Raw genomic sequence first — 21,736 nt, 5'->3', positions numbered from 1 at the left:
CCCTGCCCTCAAAGAGTTCCCATTCTAATGATGAGCCTCTTCTCTGATCAGGTGCTCCCCCTATAGCTTGAAAAGGTCAGAAAAGGCAGTGTAGGTTCCTCTAAGAATCTCTGAGACAGCCCCAAGGACTGTCCTCATGCCTGTTTTAGTTTCTGGAATACATTAATAATTTACTCATGGCAAAGTAGTCTTTCTATCACGCCAGTAAGGAATTTCATGCCAGTAAGTGAGAATTAGAAAGGCAAGTAGAGGACACATTGAGAGGAAAGGGGGTAGAAAGCAGATGGGAGATGGTCTATGGGAGCTTTCAATCTGAACCAAAAATAACTTAAGAACTACTGGAACAGAGGAAACAGATGAGTGAATACTAAGGTCAGAGAAGAAAAGTTGGCTTCAGCGACATGGCCATCATTCCTCGGCTATAACAATTAGCAGAAAACCTGATATTTCTATTAAGGTCTAGTTTGAATAAGATATTAATTTTGAAACTTTTGCTATTTGTTTCAGTCTCTTACTTCAACTTGACATAAAATCATTAAGATCTAACCAGGCTAAAGAGTATGTAGAGATCAGTTGGTACAACTAACTCCTTTCTTCCTCCTCATTTACAGGGGCAGAAATAAGAGGCCTTGAGAAATGGAGTGGTTAGGTTTAAGGTTCCATAGCATAAAGCCCAGACTAGAGCTTACGGGTTATGATTCCCAGTTCACCACTTTTCAAACCTGTGTTCTTGCTTTTCATCATTACTAGTACCATAAAAAAAATAGGAAGACCCTAGAGTTAATTTGGACTACCAGTCCACCCCATGAAGCATGATCTGTTTCTGTCTCTCACACATACAAGTATATATATATATATATATATATATATATATATATATATATATGCATGTAAATGCGATTGCAGGTACTCCCCCCTATTGCATCCACCTTCTCCCCTTCAGCAAATCCTATCAGTTCTAAATCCTATGCCTTTTAGAAGTCATAGAACATGTGCAAGAAGTTTTGTTAGCTTAAACAACTTAGAAAGACAATCTTTCCCATATCCATTGTGGATCATTTGAGCCAAAAAAAAAAAAGTCTTTGCTAATTCTCCAGCATCAGTTGATAGGATGTGTCAAATTTATCATCCAGGAATGATGAGCAGCCCTTTATTAATACTGGACCTATATAGATATCATTAACACTCTTGCCTGCTCTTTTTTACTATCAAAAACCTCCCTGAAGACCCAAGAATGTACAAGACCACATTTGCCCAGAAGATAAATTTAGTCTGCCTAAATCACTCTACAAAAAGATTGTGGATTTCATAAAAGGACTTACATTAGGAATTGTGAAAGTGACCCAGCACTCTGCTTGGGACATTTAAAATGTGAATGAAGAGGCAAGTAAGAATACTTGCCATTCTCCAAATGGCAAGTATTTTTCTCAACTCCACACCTGTTCCCTTTATGTGGAATGTCTTCTCCCAACCATCCCTTCCTCTACTAATATTATTAGGTATTATATACCTCTCCTTCAAGATCCAGGTAAAATTCCAACTCCTTCATAAAACTATAGAACTGATTTCTCCGACAGCTGTTCTTATGATACTTTATGATTCTTTTATGCATTTCTCTTACTCTATGGAGACAGAAATGGTATAATGGAAAGAGTCAGGAAGATCTGAGTTTGCCTCAGATAGTAGTGGTTTGACCTTAGACAAAGAGGCTCTATGCTTCATCATCTGTTATATGGATATAACCACAGCATTTACTTTACAGAACTGATGTCATGTAAAGTGTTTTGCAAACTTTAAGTTCTCTCTATATAAATATTAACCATAATTATTATATTTATATAATTAAATATATTTGCTATAATCATATAGTATAATCATGTTATTAGTATATAATTATATTATTACTTCTCATTAGATATGAACTTTTTAGGGATAATAATATCATAGATCATAGAACCCCAATGGATCTAAAGCTGGGAGGGACTTCAGAGGTCACCTTTTGTACTACCCCCTCTCATTATTTTTAGATGAGTAAATTGAGATCCACAGAAACTACATAAAGGCTAAGGTCATACTGATCATTAGAAGCAGGATTTGACCAAGATCTTCTGACCCTAGGCAGTCATCAAGCATTTATTAAATACCTACTGTGGGCAAGGTACCATATTGGATAAAAGCCCAGAACTCAAAGCTCTTTTATTGTAACACAGTTGATGATGGGCTCTCAAATCAATGCCCTTTACAGAATACCAACAAGGCCATATCTAAATTACTTTGTCCTCCTACTAGAATGGATACAAGTCTCTTTTTATCTTCATTATCTACCCCCTGTAATAATAACTCACAGGGTTGATGATGAGGAACAGATGAGACCATGGGCGTTAAACACTTGGTAAATAATTAAGAGCTCTTTATCCAATATGGTACCTTGCACACAGTAGGTATTTAATATGCCTGGGGGATGCCCCCAGCATCCATACAAGGCTGTGCAGATGCCAAAAACCATTAATAAGTTTTTGAAATGAATGAATTAAAAGCTAAATTAATCTCATGCAAATTTTAGGACTATATCTATTATTCAAAGTGAAATTCAGCCAATAAACATTTATTAATCACCTACCATGTGCCAGGCATTGTGCCAAGTATTGGGGATACAAAGAAAGCCAAAAGACAGTGCCTGTCCTCAAGAAACTCACAATCTAATGGGGAAAGAGGGAAAACCAAGCAAATGACTGTACAAAAAAGATATGGAAAAGGTCAAATGAGAAATAATCAGCAAAGGGAAGACACTAAAATGAAGTGAGAAAGGATTTTCTGTAGAAGATAGGATTTAAGGTGGGACTTGAAGGAAGGCAGGAAAATCAAAAGGTGGAGATAAGGAAAAAGAGCATTCCAGGAATAGGGACAATGAGAGGGAATGGTGAGACTTGAAAGAATAGAGTATCTTGTTTGAAAAATAGTAGGGAAGTGATTGTCACTGGATCAATGGGGCTAGGGTGAGGGGGATGAATAGGCAAGCAAGATTTATGAAGACTGGAGCAATCTCACAGAAGAAATCAGCATCCAGGTTCACTGCTGGAAAGTGAAGCTCTTATTTCTTGGAGAAAAAGCTGAAGGGCTAATACATGGAGAGGGGAGATGTGATGCAGAAGTAGATTTGTTTTTGTACTCTTACAGAACTTGATGCTAATCACCTGCTGGGTTAAATGTGTCAGGAAGGGAGAAGTCAAGTGCCCACTGGAACCTTCTAACCATTACCAGGTTAGGCTGTTAATCATCAGTTCCCAAAATAATCCTTTCACAATAAATGGCCGGAGTGTGTTCAGAATATTGTTCCAAGAGATAGAAGCTCTGGGTTCCGGACTTAGTATTTACCAATAGTGCAGTGTAGGGTCAATCATTCAAATTTCCTGAGACTAAGTTTCTTTATATGTAAAATGAACATAACCTCTATCCTGCTTACTTCCTAGGATTGTTAGAAGGACTAAGTGATGCATTTGACCAAGTGGTCAAATGAGATAAGATTTGTAAAGAGATCAGTACAGTGCCTGGCACATAGTAGAATACCATACAAATGCATATTCCCTTCTCCTTCTCTTTCCATGGAAAAGAATTCTGACATTCGCATCAGAGACCCAGGTTTAAATCCTTGCACAACCTTTGTAAGCTTGGGCAAATTATTTTCCCTTTCTGGGCCTCAGTTTTGTTTTCTATAAAATATATGTTCAGAGATCTCTAAGGACTTTTCTCAGGGCTCTATAATGAAGAACCAATGCTCCCATGCTTTATTAGTTTTCCCTTTGATCCCAATGGATGTAAGAATCTGAAAAGTAAACCAAACAAAATATTAGCAAGTTAAAAAAGAAATTCACAAATATTGTCCACCAACTGTTATGATCCTGAACTACACTGATGCAATGAGGAGTCATGCCAGTTGTCATTTTGATCATCATGATCAATCAGCAGCAGCAGCAGCATTTATATAAAGCATTAAGATTTACAAAGCAATTTCCATATGTTATCATTATTTGATCCTTACAACAACCATGTAAAGTAGGTGCTATTATTGTCTCTATTTTACAGATAAGGAAAATGAGACTGAGTAAGTTTAAGAGATCTGACCAGTCATAAAAAAGCTAGTATGTCAAACCCAGGTCTTCCTGATTCCAGATTCAGCACTCATTTACTTTACTGCTCCATTTATATAGTACTCTGCTATTTTGAAAGCCCTTTCATATTTATCCATAAAGTTCTAGGCTTTAGAGATCTTCCAGTGCAGAGGTGGATAATATCCAGTCCTTAGGCTGTATAAGACTGTGAAATTATTTAATCTGGTCTTTCTAAGGCAACTGCAAGCAATGATGAGCTGAAAGCTAGACACAATTTTAAGGTGAAAAAAAATTTAGGGCCCCCAAATGATGTTATAAATATCCAAATGGCCCTTGGCAGAAAAAAAAAGTTCCTTACCTCTATTATAGTTCAAAACCATCATTCTATAGAGGAGGAAAATCAGTCCCCAAGAGAGTAAGTAACTTGTCCAAGATTACACAGTAAGTTCAAATCTCTGTAGGATATGGAAGAAAGTATCAAAGAAACTGAAACTCAATCTACAGTCTGGTACAGCAATACCTGGTCAGATGTCATGGCAAAAGAGGATGTTAGTATTTAGACTATTCACCATACTCTTGACTTGAATCCTGGTGGCCAGGAGGGCAGTCATAGATACAGTCACCTTGGAGGAGCCAGATGATCAGTCCTTCCACCCTTCTGTTCCTCACAGATTATAGTCTTTTCCCCTCTCCAAGAAGTTGTCAGAGAGGTAGGAGGAACAACTAGAATTAATCTATCTACCAAAAATACCTCCAGCATGAGCAAGCACAGTTGTGAGTAGAAAGTCCAAGCAGAAGGAGAATCCCTTTGTTCTACCTCCATGGAGGCTCTATTAGCTGGCAGAGAAAGAGAGTCTGACAGCTTTGCACAATTCTACCTCACTTAAACCCAATTCCCTGGCAAATTATCACCTTCCTGAGGTCACCAGTTTTCTTTGAAAGTGAAGAACAAATTTAGCCAACAAGAGAGATTGGGATCCCAGGCATAGAATGGGATCACCAGAAATTATGACAACTGACCTTTGTAGAGCTCTTAATTATTTACCAAGTGTTTAACGCCCATGGTCTCATCTGTTCCTCATCATCAACCCTGTGAGTTATTATTACAGGTATTTGTGGTCCTCATTTTATAGATTAAAGAACCGAATAAAGAGGTGAAGTGGTATGCTTGTGGTTACATGTGTCCTAAGTGTCAGAGGCTAGCAGTGACTCAGATCATCCTGGCTCTGATGCTAATGCTTTCCCACTATACTATCCCTCCTTGGATTCAGCTTTACTGCATTGAGATTTACTAGGTTAGGTCTGGATTAGAAGATTGCAGCCTACTAAAGGAACTTATTGGATTGAGGAGTGGGAGAGTGGAAGGTGATTTTGTCAGGTTTGGCCAACATGAGCTCAGAATGGAGAACTGGTTGAGCTTTTCTCCATTCTACTATAACTGACCATATCCTGTTTTCCTTGAGTACATGTTTGATTCTTTCTCTCATAGCTCCCCATAGCACACCACCCTCCAGAAACTAAGCTCCAATTTGGAATAGTCAGAATTCACTGTCTTTCCCCATGAGCATCTGACTCTCTCTAAGGATTGCCAGGTAAATGTTCCCTCTAGACCTAAAATCTAATTAAGAGTCAGAGGTGTTTTCAGGCATTTCCTGAGACTAAACCAAACTTCAAAATTTGAGCTTGAAAGGGAAGGGGCATTCCCAGTTTTTGTTTAGAGGATATTCAATTCTTCCATTTTCTTCTCTGTAAAATGGAGATAGCAGCTCTCATACCACCTACCTTACAGGCTTGTTATAAACAAAGCACCAGAGAGATGGGGTTTTACTGCCAAGGGTGAAAACAATTTTAGTACATGGACACTGCCTCCTCAGTTCTTCTTTTGCTAATTCTTATGTATTAGCATTGGAAAAATATGCACCCAGCAGGTTTCCAAAATGAAGAGAGATAAAGATATTGGAGCAAGAGTGATCTTTGTCACTTCTAAAAACAATGGAGGAAACTGAGGGAGAAAAAAGCTATCCTAATATCTTCCCATCCTCCATTCCCATTCAAACTTTTAATAATTATATTAAATAATTATTTGAGGGGCAAGAAAAAGATAAAAGAACCTCTTTCCCATTTCAGTGTTAACGACTTTAAGACTAAATGGCATCCCTCCCCCCCTTTAGCTATTTTCTCCTCTCTATCTCTAGATTCCTAAAATTTGAACTTTGGTCTGGTTCTCTGAGATTTCTGTCATATTTTCATAAAAAATTTACCCTTATCTTTCAAATACTTGCATTTTTTAATTTGCTGTGATTGCTCATCTGAGTTTTCTTCAAAGCACTGACTTGTTCTGAATTGTCAGGACTTTTTTTTCTAGTTTGATTTACTCTCATTATACTGTTCCAAAGTTGGCTCCATTTCCAAATGTGTAGCGTACAAAATGATTTTCATTTTTGCCATCTGATAAGGGTGCCTCTGTCTGCAGTCACATGTCATGCAGTCGCTTTGTTGGGTATAAAAGTAGTCATGGACCATGCCCAAGAACAAACCAAAGGAATTAATCCTGGCACAAGGGTCACAGACTAACCCTCTCTCCAAAGGACATTGCCTACGACAATCCACAGACTGCAGGATAGAGTTTCTGGGAGCAAAGGACTAATTGTTCCTTTCTCTCATCAAAACCTACCCCTCAACCCCAGCAAAATAAAAACAAAGTTCCAGGTCATATCACAGGCCACCAGGTAAATGTCCAGTTGGCCTTTGGGGGTGATTTCAACTTACTTGAAGATTTGAGAATAACAGGGATTCCTACTTCTGACTCTAATGAAATCTTGTTTCTCATATGGATGCTGTTCTTTCTCTAGAGCCCTGGAGTGAGATTCTACTGGCTCTTGACTGTGTAATCTGGGGGGCTGGATGGCATGCTGGACCCAAATGCAGCTCAGCGTCTGGACCCAATAAAAGATTTCCCTGTGGAGCAGCTTTCTGTCCAGGCCACACTGAGGTAAGAGCTCATGTGATTATCCAAGCATCACAAGCACCTTGCATTGCAGGAAAAAGACCCAGAAGTGAATGGACAGCTGTGAAATAAGCCTAAGGATGAGGAAAAGGAATATTTCTGAACTCAAGTACTGTTTGGCATGGGCCTGAAATATGAATTGGATGTGAGAGGACATGTCTGTGATAATGAACATGTGCACACAGAGGTTTCCAAACGTGTCTGGAAGAAGTCTTCCCTAAGGGCCTTCCTCTTGACCCCATCACTCCTAAGTCATATGGGTCTGATCCATCCTACCTTTAAACTTCTAACGCATAAGTTTGATGTATGAATTCAGGACCTTTTGTTCTTAAACAATAGCATCAGTCCCATTCCTTCAAAGCTCACCTTGGCTCATTTGAGCTCATTTAATTTTATTTCACCTAGAAACACCCCCCCCCTATTTTCCTTCATCCATCTCAGGATTTATGGCTTGTAAACTGAGATCATAGATTCTTTTTCTATTAATTCAGTGAACACACCCAAAGACATACAAAGTGGATATTTGTGCCACCTGTGCTGAATTTCCAGGCATTTAAATGTTCTTCACAGGTGCTATTTACACTGTGCCCAATATTTGGGTGTCAGCAGAAAAAAAAGCATTTATCTAAATATTTTCAGTCTATCTAAATATTTATGTGGCATCATGGGGACAAAGGAGACAGAATTCTTGGCTGAGTACTTGATCAGTTTCTAGGTTTTTAAATAAGGGTATAAAGTTAGTTCTTCTTCCTATGGAAAGAGCACAAGTAGAGTGTCAGAGTACTCAATAAATCCTAATAGAGGAGAAGCAATGGTGCGTCAGGATTTTATTCTATTATTCCTTTTTCTATTCTAGTACCAGATATATGGGATGCTGCTACCTAATGCATAGCATAGTAAAATACACAGCACATTGGAAATCAGGAAGTGACAATTCAAGCCATACCTCGACAACTAACTAATTAAGCAAACTTAGCAAGGCCCTTCCTCTCTTAATCTCCTTTTTCTCATCTCTAATATGATGAGCTTGAATAAGATAACCTCCCAGGGCTCTTTCAGCTCAAACATGCTATCATTTATGTAAAGGGGAGCCTTAAAATTGTTCTCACTGACCATCAAGAAGGCTATGGAATCTTTTACTTTCCAAGACAGTCTGTTTTATTAAGCTAAAGAAAGGGGCCAGCTTACCTTTAGAGAAGGAACAGAATAAAGAAAGAAATGAAAGGAAGGAGGAAAGGAAGAAAGAAAGGGAGGAAGGGGGGAGGGAGGAAGCCAGGGTAGGAAGGAAAGGGAAGGAGAGAGGGCAAGAAAAATGAAAGTGACTCAAGCTTTTCTAAGAATGGAGGGAGAAAGATAACAAGACAGAAAAAGAGAAGAAGAAAACACAGGAGAAAGAGGAAGAAAAAAAATCTTCATCTAACAGCAAGAATTTCCTCTCCCTCTAATACTTAGTCTTTCTGGCTCTTTAGTCCAGTCTGTGGTCTGAGATCACTAACACAGCTCATCTCCTGTCTTGTTTTACCAGAAATTCTTTTTCCCTTCTACAGCTTCCTCTCATTAAGCATCTTTGCCAAGTCTTCTGGATTCATTAGTTCCACAATCCCTATTCAAATATGTGGACTAATTGCCTAGTTCCATCCAGCTGTTGCATTACCTAGTCAGGTAAGGTGGATTTTGGACAGAAATCTATAGCAGGGTATATTTTTGCCAGGGCTCTTTGACCAGGTGAATGATTGGAAAGTGCTGGATTAAACTAAGCAATGGAGATAGTGTGCCTACCTGACAGAATGATGGGAAGGTGATCGAAGGGTGCAGGACCAGACCAATGCAGCATTCTTACCTGCCTCTTTAATTTGAGCCATGTTTCTACCATTCCAGGATGGGGTAAAGCAAATAAAACGTTTACTTCATAGAATCATAACTCAGAAATCAGAAAGAGTATCCCAGGCCATCTTTTCCACCACTCACATTTTCCAGATAAGGAAACCAAGTCTTTCTCTGGTTCAGTGACTGGTCCAAAGTCTTAAAGGTATAACTACCAGAGATAGTATTTGACCCTAGATTTTCTGACCCCAGGGACAGGTAGGTGGTACAGTAGATAAAGTATCAGACCTGGAGTCAATCATATTCCTTAATTCAAATCTGTCCTCACACGCTTAGTGGATATATGACCCTGAGCAAGTCACTTAACTCTGCCTCAGTTTCCTCATCTATAAAATGAGCTGGATAAGGAAATGCCAAAACACCCCAATATCTTTTTCAAGAAGACCTCAAATGGGGTTGTGAAGAGCCAGACATGACGAAAAAAATAACTGTTTTCTGCCTCCAGAACTAGTCTTGAATGTGGTCATTCACTCAAGTGGTCTCTCCCACAACTACACATTGGTAACACTAAGGTTGGTTGGTGGAGCAAGAGGGGTGATCATCATTGGCTCAGCATTTTCTTTTGCTTTAAATAAACAAATAAACATCCATGGTTCCTTCCGTTGTTCACCACTAACCAAGGAGAGAATGTTTATTTTTTTTTTTAAACCATGATTACTAAATGATACCACTGGAATAGAGAGTACAGACTTTTTTAGGAGTCTTTTGGAGTTGTAGAGAGAAGAAAAAAGAGCGATAATAAAATCAAATGGACAATAACACTATCTCAAGAAAATCTTTCTTATCCCAACTTTTAAGAAAAGTATATAAAAAGAAAAAAAAATTTCTCTTTTCTATCCCCCTCCCTACCATATGAGAACTATACTCAGCATATTTCAAAATATCAGAAATTTCTAACCATGCAAGTTTCTATTATGGTTAGAAGTCATCGAAATCTAAATTTTAGCATGCATACTAAAATTATCTATTTTCTATTAAGTTATAAAGAAAAATACATATATACATATATAAAAAGTTATATATGATATATATTCATAATTATGGATTATCTATATTTTCTATTATCTATTTATCTATTATCATATCATCTATTATTATATTATATATAATATTATTATCTATTATTATATTATCTATTATTTTTCTATTATAGAACACCAAATAGACTATTCTTTTGTATCATGTATTGCCTTGGCAGTCTTGTGAAGTCTATGGATCCCTTCTCACAAACACATTTTTCAATGTACAAAATAAACTGTTAGTGAGGATCTAGTATATAGAACTAAGCACTCATAAGTATCTGTACATGTGTTCAGTAAAGATTTTAAAAATCTAGAGCTATAGCATATAATGCAGGCAAGTCAATACCTCTTCCTTCTCCAGCCAGGAGATCATAAGAATGTAGTTTTAGAGTGAAAAGAGACCTTATCCATTGCCAAGTACAAAGCTCTCATTTTACAAGTGAGGAAACTAAATCACACAAAGGTTAAAGGTCTCTCTTAAGGTCACAAATGTCAGGTTCAGAGTCACTAGCTTGATTGTTGAGTTGAATTGAATTGAAGTGAATTGATTCCTTGACAATGGGGAGTGAGAGAAATAGAATAAAGCTAAAAGAGCAGTCTGGACCTTCTTTTAAGAGGTTCAAGTTTCTGCCTGTCAAGACTGATCAAAGCTGATAAATATAAAACCAGACTGATGATGAGTTTCATTACTTTTCCCTGTGCATGTTCTCCCTCTAATGAAATTATGATGCAAGAAATTAGGGGAAGTCCAGTGGATGGAATACCAGATGGAGAGTAGGGAAGACCTCAGTCCCAACCCTGCCTCAATTACAAGTTTGGCTTAATCTCTTTAGCCTAAAACAATAGCACCCACTTCACAAGATTAAACGAAACAACAAGTAGAGTACTTTGCAAGCAACATTTTCTAAACATTAGTGATTAATTAGTGATAAGTTTTAGTGATTTTTATTAAAGCTAGGGAAGGAGATCCAGGTCCTAGAATCCCCAGGTCAGCTTCCACTGAATATGACCGATAGAAAAAAGGCAAGGGGGGGAATATAGGAAGAACACATAAAATTCCAGAGCCTGGTTAACCCACTTCCATCTCTAGGTCAACAAGCTAAAACAGAAAAAAGGTGGTTAGGAATCCTTCCTTGCCACTGACTCCTTCTCTGCCTGCCAATTGCATAGAGTATCTCATAGATGGAAGGATCTCAGAGGTCATCTAGTCTAAACTCATTCCTAGGCTGGGACCCCCTCTCCAACATCCAGCCTTTACCCAAAGACTTCCTACTTAATAGGACTTATTATTTCAGAAATCTGAAATGTGCCTATTGCAGACTCAGAAGACCTTAGGGTTGGTAGTCAAGTTCAACCACTCCATTTTAAAGATGAGGAAATGAGAAATCCATTGGAGCAAATAAATAATTTACTCAGGGTCACATAGCAGGTAAATGTCTAAGGCAAAATTTGAACCTAAAGCTGCTTGAGCTCAGTGCTCTATCCATTATGCACACTGCCCCTTTGCTACTTCCATAGATTGCTAACAGCTCTGTCCTCTAGAGACAAAAAAAAGTGGTCAAATTCCTATTCCTCAGTGAAAGTCATCCATATAGTTGAAGACAGCCACTTAGAAACTTAGTGGTAAATGTTTAACAACTAGCTTTGGGGGTGGGGTGGGAGGGAAGGAGTGGGATCCTGTGCACATCATATACATTCTTAAAATTTTCTCTATCACTTTAAGTCTAGACAATTAACAAAACAAGATAACTAGCTCTAATTCATAGTGTTTATGGATTCTGTCAAGTCAATGTGCATACATAAAATTTTCCAATAGGTTCTTTCTTTTTTTAACCTAATATTTAATTTTTCCCCAATTATAATTTTTAAGATTTTTTTAAATGACTTCCAAATTTTCTTTTTTCCTTCTCTCCTCCCTCCCTGAGATAGTTAGCAATCTGAAATAGGCTGTCTTAGAACAGTATTGTTGAAATTAGTCAAGTCATCACACAATATTTCTGTTTCTCCTGGTTCTTCTCACTTTACTCTGCATCAGTTCACATAAGACTTTCCAGGTTTTTAACAGTGACCTCTTTCATACAGGCTTGAAAGACTTCTCTCTCCTAAATTAAACACTTCTAATTCCTTCAACTGATTTTCATATATTAGGATCTCAGTCCTTTTACTAACTCAGTTATCACATTGTATGTCAGGAGGTCTTAGTTTGAGGTCCATGGATAAATTTCAAGGGGTATATGAGTCTGGAGAGTGAAAAATTACAATTTATGTCGAACAGTTGGTGTAATCCTATGTGTTTTATTTTGTGCATTGAAAAATGTGATTGTGAGAAGGGATCCATAGGCTTCACAAGATTGCCAAGGCAATACATGATACAAAAAAAGACAAAAGATTAATAATCCTTACTCCAGATGCTGTCCATTTTTCCAGTCTTTTTTTAAAACATGTGATATCCAGAACTGAGTATGGCCTCAGTATCTCAAGACCAAATCAGACTTGTTTGAAGAATGACGATGAAGAAGGAAAAGAACATCTGGTTGGAATGTTGGCTTCCTGAACATCTACGCAAGTTACCAAAGATGAAAGTATGTGTCTTGTACAGATTGTGTGCACATATGGGGGCATTCAGGGCCACTATCATATTTGCAAACATCCAGAGCCCATCTGGAAATCTCCCACTCCATTCCACTCTGCCCCCCATTACATGAGTATATGCCCCACAGGTGTTTTTAGGGCACTATTACAAAATTATTATTTACAGTCCTGATGAAATCTAAAAGAAATCAGACTAAACTAAAAGAAATCAGGCAGTGATGTATTTTAGCCCCTAAACCTACCTTTCATTCTTTGACTTATCTGAAGGTTACCTATTGAGCGCTTCTCACCTATAAAGCTCTGTGCTAAGCCTTGTGAGAGGGCTTTGAAATCAGTGATGTGGGATTCTAATTCTGCCTCTGCTATTTCTATTTGTGTGATCTTGGGCACTAATATATAACCTTCCTAGCCTCCAGTTCTTATGGAAAGTGAAGGGGTTGATTCAATGATCTCTTCTAGTTCTTCATGTATTAACCTGTGGATAAAATATGGTCTCTTCCTTTCAGAATATATATTTTTGTAGAAGGAAAAGATGTAGTTAGAAATATCTATAATAATGTCCACAAAAAAATTGGAAGATTCAAATTTCATAAGTATGGATGCATCTCCCATGGACAACTTGCACCATTTCCCCTCTCCATGTCCTTAGGAGAGGAGCTTTGTGAGTTGCTGTAGTTCCTCCCCTCAAAAAAACAAAAAGTTCATCATCTAGTGCCCAGGTCCCTAGGGATGAGTATCTATGCGTAGCTAGCTGGCCCTTGGATTATAGACAAAGTCTGTTCCTGGGCACAAAACCAACTCCTTTTAAGCTTCGTAGAAATTAGTGGTTTGCTCTCAGATACAGCACAGCCAGAGGTCACCTCCATTCCTAAGAGTAGAGCAGCAGAAGGAGTTTAAGGAAAGCAATATATGAGAAATAGCTAGATGTCACAGACTCTGAAACATAGGAGATAAAATTCAGAAAGGCAGCAAGTTCAAAATACTGCCTCATATACTTGCTAGCTGTATGATTCAGGAAAAGCCAATTTCTTCATCTGTAAGATAGAAATAAGAGAATCTAGCTTCCAGGATTTTTGTGAGGAGGAAACAAGGTAATATAGGTGAAGGACTTTGCAAGCTGGAATGTGACATATAATACTACTATTATCATCAGATGCCGTGAGATAATAACATCGATGTGGCATTTTCAGGTGTACAAAACAATTTTCTCACGACTACCTCAGAGGTTGATATCAAAGGTATTTCATACATGAGAAAAATGGGGATCAAAGAGTTAAGCACTCACCCACAATCACAAATCTAGTAAAGATGGAAAGATGAAATTGCATCTTGAAAGGAATTTCAGTGCCCTGGCATTGCAGTACCTGATTTGAAACATTAACAAATTCAGTTGACACCTAAAAGCCAGTAAACTGAGCTGGGTCAGGAGCTGAAAAGAACTAATTTCAAACAAGAGGAGGAATGGGATCCAGTTTCCACATGACTTGACACATTAACAAGGTCTATTGACATCCACAAGTCAGTGAATTGAGCTGGCTCAAGAGAATGAAAAGAAACAATCCCAGCCAAGAAGAAGGGGATCCAGTTCCACATGGAGATTCTGTCAAGCCATTCACATCCCAGCGCTATTGGGTTGCCCTCTTCCTACCAGTATGGACTTCTTTATGGAGGGTGTGAAAAAGAATGTCCTATTGGATTTGAATCTGAGTGAGAAAGGGAGATTTGTGTTTTTTACTAAAATGGGAAGAGGCTGAATGGTCAGAGGAAGCCGAAGGCAACTGGGATTGGGAGAAATGTGCCCAGCACCATCCAGAAGAACAAAGATCTGAGGTTTAACTGAGCCTATATCTATCTCAATAGCATCTGCCCCCTCCACAGGAAGCCCTCAAGCTCAGCTGGTACATCCATATCTAGAATTGGTTAATCTTCTCAATAAAAAGCTCACAACCACTCTGAAAGCAGCATAATGTTAGTTTTGGGCAGAAAGGAGACTGAATTGCATCCTTTCTTTGTCACTGATAAATGGAAAGAGTTGTGCAGGGGAGTGGAAAAAACACCAGGGGAGCTGAACTGTGTCCCTAGCTTTGGTGCTCACTCTTAGTGTACCTTAGTCAAGCTACTTCATTTCTTCAACTACTAATCTTTCAAATTGGAATAATAGACCCTCCTGCACCTACCACCCTGGCAAGCAGAGTTGGAAGATGTCAATTTTGTTATAGAGGGGATTTCCTCTTCAGATATGGGCTGGCAGGATATCTTTGGAGGTCCATTCCTTTTAGATTTCTTTGACTCTAATCAAATTGGAAAATCAATGTGAAAAGTACTTTCAAGAGTTAAAGTACTTGGAAGTAAGACATTCAGAGTAAGAGGATCTTCAATAATCCCATCTCTCACTATCCATGTGATCTTGGGCAAGACATTTATTCTCTCCAGACCTCAGTTTCTACACCTGTAAAAGGAGCAGGTTGAATTTGGATCACCTATATGATGCTTTGATTTTCTTCTCTGAGCTGGGTTTAGATTGGTGCTAAAGCTCAGTAAGGCAGATAGGGATAGAAATTAGTTCTTGGGATGTTTTACCAAGCATGGAGCCCTGCGGCTCTGGAGGAGTGAACCTCCGAAGCTCATCGCTGTTTCAATTCTGCAAGCTCCTATGTAGTTTTAGCTCAGGAGTTCTTTACTTGGAGTCCAGGCATAGATTTCAAGGGCAGGGCATATTTCTGAAGTTGGATAGTATTTTCAGTAGCCTCTAACTAAAGTTTAGCATTTCCTTCAATCATGAATGTAAGCAATAAACCATTCTCTCAAAAATGGGTCTATAGATTTCACCAGATTGTTAAAGGAGTCCATGATCCCCCTCCATAAAAATTTAAGAGCCCCTATTCTATCTTGAGAGTGGTAGGAAGACAAAATGGACCCTTTCAGGATTAAGGGTCAGAAATATATAAATGGAACCAAGGGCTTTGCAGTCCTAATGCAAAACGATGCCAGGGCTATAGACACAGACAAAAGAGGAACTGTCACATCCCCAGCTTGAGGCTGTGGGAAAATGCCAGGTTTTTGGCACACTGGGGTTGCGGGGACTGGCCCTGTGACACACACATGTCTGCAGGGGGCAGGCTTAGTAGGCATGGCAAGCATTAACTGCCTACCCCCAAACAGGTAATTTAGGGGAAAATTAGGAACATCTTAGATTTGGTGGCTTTTTTTTTTTAATAAATGCCCTTTTTGACACCAGAAAATTCCTTTTTCCATAGCAAAAAGGTATTTATTATGTTATAAGGTGAGTAGATATGGTAGTGAAGACTCAAGGTCTCCAGTGGAAACTCAAGGGAAGTTGGAGAATGCAAGTTCCAAAATTTGCTCAAGCCTTGTCCCACAGCTCTAGCAAAAAACAAGCAGCACAAACCCAGAACAACCCAATCTGGTGACCCTAGCTGTCTGAGACCTTTTATTGCTCTGTGGGAAGAGTGCTGGAAACACAGCCTACAAGCCACAAAAATGTCCCTGATTCCTCTTCCAGTCCTGACCACCAGAAACACCCCTTGTTCCCTTTGTGACCTACAGTAGACCCTGACATGACCAAGAACTTAAGATACACAAGAATACGATGACCTTCCCTAGGAGTTTGGGAAAATCTCTTGCTTCTTACGTAACCCAATACAATTTAACAAATCTTTATTAAGAGCCAAAAATATGAAAGGCACTGTAGTAAGCTCTAGGAAAATAAAAACAAGACTCCCAAAAAAGCCAGTTCTTGTAGTCAGATTTGCCTCATAAACTGCCCAAGCAAATCAATTCACATTTCCCACCTCCGTTTCCTCATCTGTCAATTGGGGATAAAAATAGCACCTCCCTCACAGATCAAATAAAATTATGTTTATAAAGCTCCTTGCAAATCTAAAGCATTATTCAAAGATCAACTGTTATTATTAGAAGTATATGAATTAAAAATATAAAATAAATATAAATATACAAATTAAAAATAAAATAAAACTAAAAAACATGCAGGACAATTTGGAGAAAGGATTTTTAATCTGGAGTCTATGAACTTTTTTTTATAACTTTCAATATAATTGATTACCTTTGCAATCCTACATAAAAATATATGGAAATTATAAAAAGATATCCATAGGTTGACCAGACTGTCAGAAGGGATCATAACACACAAAAATATAACTGTTAAAACTAGTCTATTGGTTCTTTTCCAACAATGAGGTGATTCAAGACAATTCCAGTTCATATCCGCATCCAAAGAGAGAACTATGGAGATTGTGCCTCAAAGCATAGTCTTTTCACTTTTTTGTTATTGTTTGTTTGCTTGGTTTTTTTTTTCTTTCTCAAGTTTTTTTTCCCCTTTTGATCTGATTTTTCTTGAACAGTATGATAAATGTGGAAATATATTTAGAATTGCAGATGTTTAACCTATCGGATTTCTTGCTGTCTAGGAGGAGGGGAGGAGAGGGAGAGAGAAAGAGAAAATTTTGGAACACGAGGTTTTGCAATGATGAATGCTGAAAAGTATCTTTGCATGTATTTGGAAAAATAAAACACTTAAGAATCTTAAAAAAATAAAAAATAAAAAGCCTGGCCAAGAGACAGCCAGCTGGTGCAGTGGATAGAGAATTAGAGTTAGAGTAAGAAAGAGCTAAGTTTCTAGATATGTGAGCCTGGGCATGTATTTAATCTCCCTCTGACTCAATTTCTTCCTTTGTTAAATAGGAATACTAAAAGCATGAGTTTGTAAAGATGACAAGGTAATGCGATGTTACTTGTAAGGTATTTTGCAAACCTCACAACATTATCTAAATGTTAGCTGTTATTCCTAGAGAGATCAGGATGGGTTGCTGTAGAAGATGGCATATAAATCAAGCTTTGAAGGAATAAGGAATATATGTAACAATATGAGAAATAATTCCGGGTAGAATTTGGGATGACCAAAGCATCAGAATAAATGTTGATATAGGATTGGGTCGCCTCCACCAGCAGGGTCAAAAAATGTCATATTGAGGTGACGGTCTATTAAGGAGATGTGGGTGACCTTCATCTTAGATGTGGAAGAATGTTCCGGGAGGCAGGAGGGGGAGTTTGGGGAATAGCAAAAACATGCTAGAAAAGGGCAAAAACACAGGTCATCCCATAGACCCCTGCGACAACATCCCTTTCGGGAAGGCTCGCGCTGAAAAGGTAACTGGGGGCCACCCGTGGTAACCTCCCGTTTTTGTTCCGTTGCAGGCGCACAGAGTGATGTCCATGTTGTTCTACGCTCTGATCACAGCTTTTTTGATCGGCATACAGGCAACACCCCAGACGCAAGACAATGGTACAGCAGGGCACTCCATCCCCCAACCCCAGCGGACTAAGGCCCCACATGACCCTGACACAGCTCACCACACAAGCCACAGCCCCCCAGCCGGGACGGTAGATAACAGGGGAGCCGGGCAGACTCTTAACGTCTCGGTGGACCCCAAGCTTTTCAAAAAGAGGCGGCTGCGCTCACCGCGGGTGCTGTTCAGCACTCAGCCCCCACCCGTCATCATCGCGGATGCTCAGGACGTGGACTTTGCCGATGACACGGCCCCCCTCAACCGGACTCACAGGGGCAAGAGGTCGGCGCACCCCGTTTTCCACCGGGGCGAGTTCTCGGTGTGCGACAGCGTCAGCGTGTGGGTCGGGGACAAGAACACCGCCACGGACATCAAGGGCAAGGAGGTGACGGTGCTCGCGGAGGTCAACATCAACAACAACGTCTTCAAACAGTATTTTTTCGAGACAAAGTGCAGGGACCCCAAACCCGTGGCCAGCGGGTGCCGAGGCATCGACTCCAAGCACTGGAACTCCTACTGTACCACCACGCACACCTTCGTCAAAGCCCTGACCATGGAGGGCAAGCAGGCGGCCTGGCGCTTCATCCGGATCGACACCGCCTGCGTGTGTGTGCTCAGCAGGAAGACTGGGAGACCCTGAGCTGGCCGGAGCGAGCCCCGGGCCCCCTGCCCTCCAACACTCTCCTAGGCCCCTCCCTACCTCAGCCTGTAAATTATTTTAAATTATAAGGATTGCATGGTATATTTATAGTTTATACAGTTAAAAAAATCATTATTTATTAAACTTTTTGGAAACATCCTTCGGGTCAGTCATTTCAGTCAACTTCCTCTTGTCCCGGCAGCTAAATGGTGCAGTGGATAGAGCACCAGCTCTGAAGTCAGGAGGACCTGAGTTCAAATGTGGCCTCAGCACCTGACGCTTCCTAGCTGTGTGATCCTGGGCAAGTCACTTAACCCCAATTGCCTCAGCCAAAACAAAACAAAAAACTTCCTATTGTTAACTCTCAGTTTTCCTGAGGTGGGTTGTTCCTGACAGCATTTTCTGATCTTTCTCTTTTCTAATCCTTAATTCATTTCTCCCATAAAAATTCCCTCCAATCCCTTTCCCTTCCATTAGACATTACAAGGAATACAAAATAACTAGATATTTGCCTTAAGAAAATTTTAATTAGGAAGAGAAATCCTTATTCTTTCATATGATTCCATATAAAAATCAAATAGCCCAAGGTTTCTGGGCATAAGAAGCCACAGGATGGATAATTTCAACTTTACTGTACAAATTAGGTACTTAGTAAATACTTATTAGATTGATAAACTGGTGTAGTTTAATACATATGACATAGCCACATGTCATGAAGAACTTCAAGGAGGAAGAGTCTTCTCTTGAAGCAGCTCATCCCACTTTGGGAGAGTTCTAATTAGGACTTTGTTTCCTGACATGTCTAATATCCATATAGTATATAGGAAGATGTGGCTATCCTAGGTACTATGAGATGGTCACAGATCATGAAAAGAGAACAGTTTCTGTGCCTGAGAATCATAGATTTACAGATAATAGAGAAATAGAGATGACTTGGGCCACTGATAAGAAATTTAAATAGGAATGGAGCCCATTAAATTGTACATAAGAATCCTTGCTGGTAGCTTATTGACTTAGACTAGGGCTTCTGAAACTTCTACTCTCCTCCTGCTTTTGACCCAAAATATTTTTACACGAGCCTGCACATATAGGTATATATAAAAGGTATACAAATCAAACATCTCATTTAAAAAATCATAATTCTGTGACCCCCATATTCAGTTACAAGGTCCTACATAGGGTTCTGATCCACAATTTAAGAAACTTCTATTTAGAAAACCACATCTTAACATTATCTATGTCTTATTGTATTTTTATTTATTTTACTAATTATTTCCCAATTGCATTTTAATCTGGTTTGGACTGAATTTAGGAAATGTTCAATTCTTCTGATATAGGCCAATTTTCTCATTTTTGACACAAGCCCAGATAAGTTAACTAAATTTCCCAGATTCATACACACTACTTAAATAAAAGATGTAGAATTTTTTTTAAGATGTAGAATTTAAAACCACATCTTCTGATTCCAAATCCAACTATCTTTTCTGTATATCATACTTTCAGAGAATGTACAAGAGAGAGAGAAAGAGAAAAAATTAGGAGACAACTGATGGGAGAGGAAAGAGAAAAAAGGAAAGAGGAGAAGGTGTAAAAAAAAGCAGAATTCCCTTTTTGCTGAAAAGCTGTCCAAATATGTAATCCCTTTCATCAGATTAGACTTGTCCTTGGTTCTCAGTTTGTCTTCTAAACTTATTATGGAATCAGGTCCAACAATAACTTTTTTGACCTTAAAAAGACTTCCCACCTAACAAGAGTTTTTATGCCCACAGACTATCTCTCAGTCTTCCAGCAAAAAATCTTGGACCAAAAAAATCATCCTCCTAACAGTACTAACTTAGGTCCTTTGGAAAAAAAACTATTTATGGACACATAATGAAAAGATTTTTGAACTAGATTCTCCAATTGACTAGAGATCATAAGTTTCCAAAGATGGCAGCAGGTTCTGTTTCTGTAAAGAAGAGGGAGAGTAGATCCTGAAAAGAGAAAATAAACAAAAGGGGAAAGGGAGGAAAAAAGAGGAAGCCTGTTCCAAGACAGCGTGGGGGACTATTCTGCTCTGTTGTTCCCCCAATAAATTTAAAGTTTTTATTCCCTTCTCATTTTTTTCAGATCAAACTAAACCCATACATGTGTAATATATAACAGATGAGAAAAAATGTTTTTATATTCATGATCTCATTTTACAGACCAAGAAAAGATCTGCAATTTCATAAGATTAACTCCTTCCATCAATATCAACTTCATCAACAATTTAGGAGATAATCCCTATGGAGTTGCCTGAGGCACATAAATATAAAAATGACTTGGGGCAGCTAGGTCACACAGTAGATAGAGCATCAGTTCCTGAAGTCAGGAGGACCCGAGTTCAAAATCTGGCTTCAGACACTTCCTAGCTGTGTGACCCTGGGCAAATAACCCCAATTGCCTCAGCAAAAAACAAACAGATAGATAGATAGATAGATAGAGATAGAAAGAAAGATAAAAATGACTTTTCCAGGGTCACACAAGTAGTGGCTAACCAGGATTGGAATTGCAAAATCAGGATTGGAATTACAAATCCAGTATTGTTTATTATTCCATCATTATACCTCTTTTATTCTTTGTATAATCTAGTGGAGTAGCAAAGACAGGTATTCCTAACCCCATTTTCCAATTGAGAAAATCTAAGAAATTTTTTTGTCCTGAATAATACAAGGAGAAAACCACAGAAAAAAAAAATTTTTTAAGATGACAAAGTGAGGCACAGCTTTAAGATGATTTTTTTCTATTTCCATTTTTAAAAAAATAATCAAAATAGGAGAAATAAGAATAAAGACAAGCGTTCAGGGTTCCCGAGTCTTTATTTGGAGCTTTTCCCACTAGGCTACAGTGCCTGTAGCAGCAAAATGAGCATTGTGGGGAAATTGAATTCACAGATCTTACTAGATTTGGAGCAAGAATACTGGAAGTTGGATCAAGAAAACCTGGTTCTGAATCCTCTCTGAAGAGCTTTCCAGGTTTAGGTCTACAATCAGATGGGAGAGTTTGTCTTTGACTCAGAGGCGGGAGCCAATCAATCTTAAGATTGAAAGCTGATTAGCCAGTATCTTTCCCTTTAGGCTGTGTTCTGCCTAGGTAACTTCCATTTTCCTGTACCTACCTTAAAACCACTTTTA

The 21,736-nt window shown here is 38.8% G+C and overlaps 1 protein-coding gene across 1 annotated transcript in view; it reads left to right on the top strand.

The window, feature by feature from the left end:
• The window catches only part of NGF (nerve growth factor), an 80,302-nt gene extending 61,564 nt beyond the window's left edge, over nucleotides 1-18,738 (top strand). Inside the window, exons 2-3 of the mRNA XM_012549627.3 lie at nucleotides 6,962-7,101; nucleotides 17,850-18,738. Coding sequence (XP_012405081.1) covers nucleotides 17,862-18,581 — 720 coding nt within the window. The 5' untranslated portion in view covers nucleotides 6,962-7,101; nucleotides 17,850-17,861 and the 3' untranslated portion in view covers nucleotides 18,582-18,738. The remainder of the gene's footprint in view (nucleotides 1-6,961; nucleotides 7,102-17,849) is intronic.
• Nucleotides 18,739-21,736: the final 2,998 nt, after the last annotated feature.

The sequence above is a fragment of the Sarcophilus harrisii genome, chromosome 4 (assembly GCF_902635505.1).
Source record: "Sarcophilus harrisii chromosome 4, mSarHar1.11, whole genome shotgun sequence".
NCBI classification, from domain to species: domain Eukaryota; kingdom Metazoa; phylum Chordata; class Mammalia; order Dasyuromorphia; family Dasyuridae; genus Sarcophilus; species Sarcophilus harrisii.
This window is presented reverse-complemented; position numbering and strand designations above follow the sequence as displayed.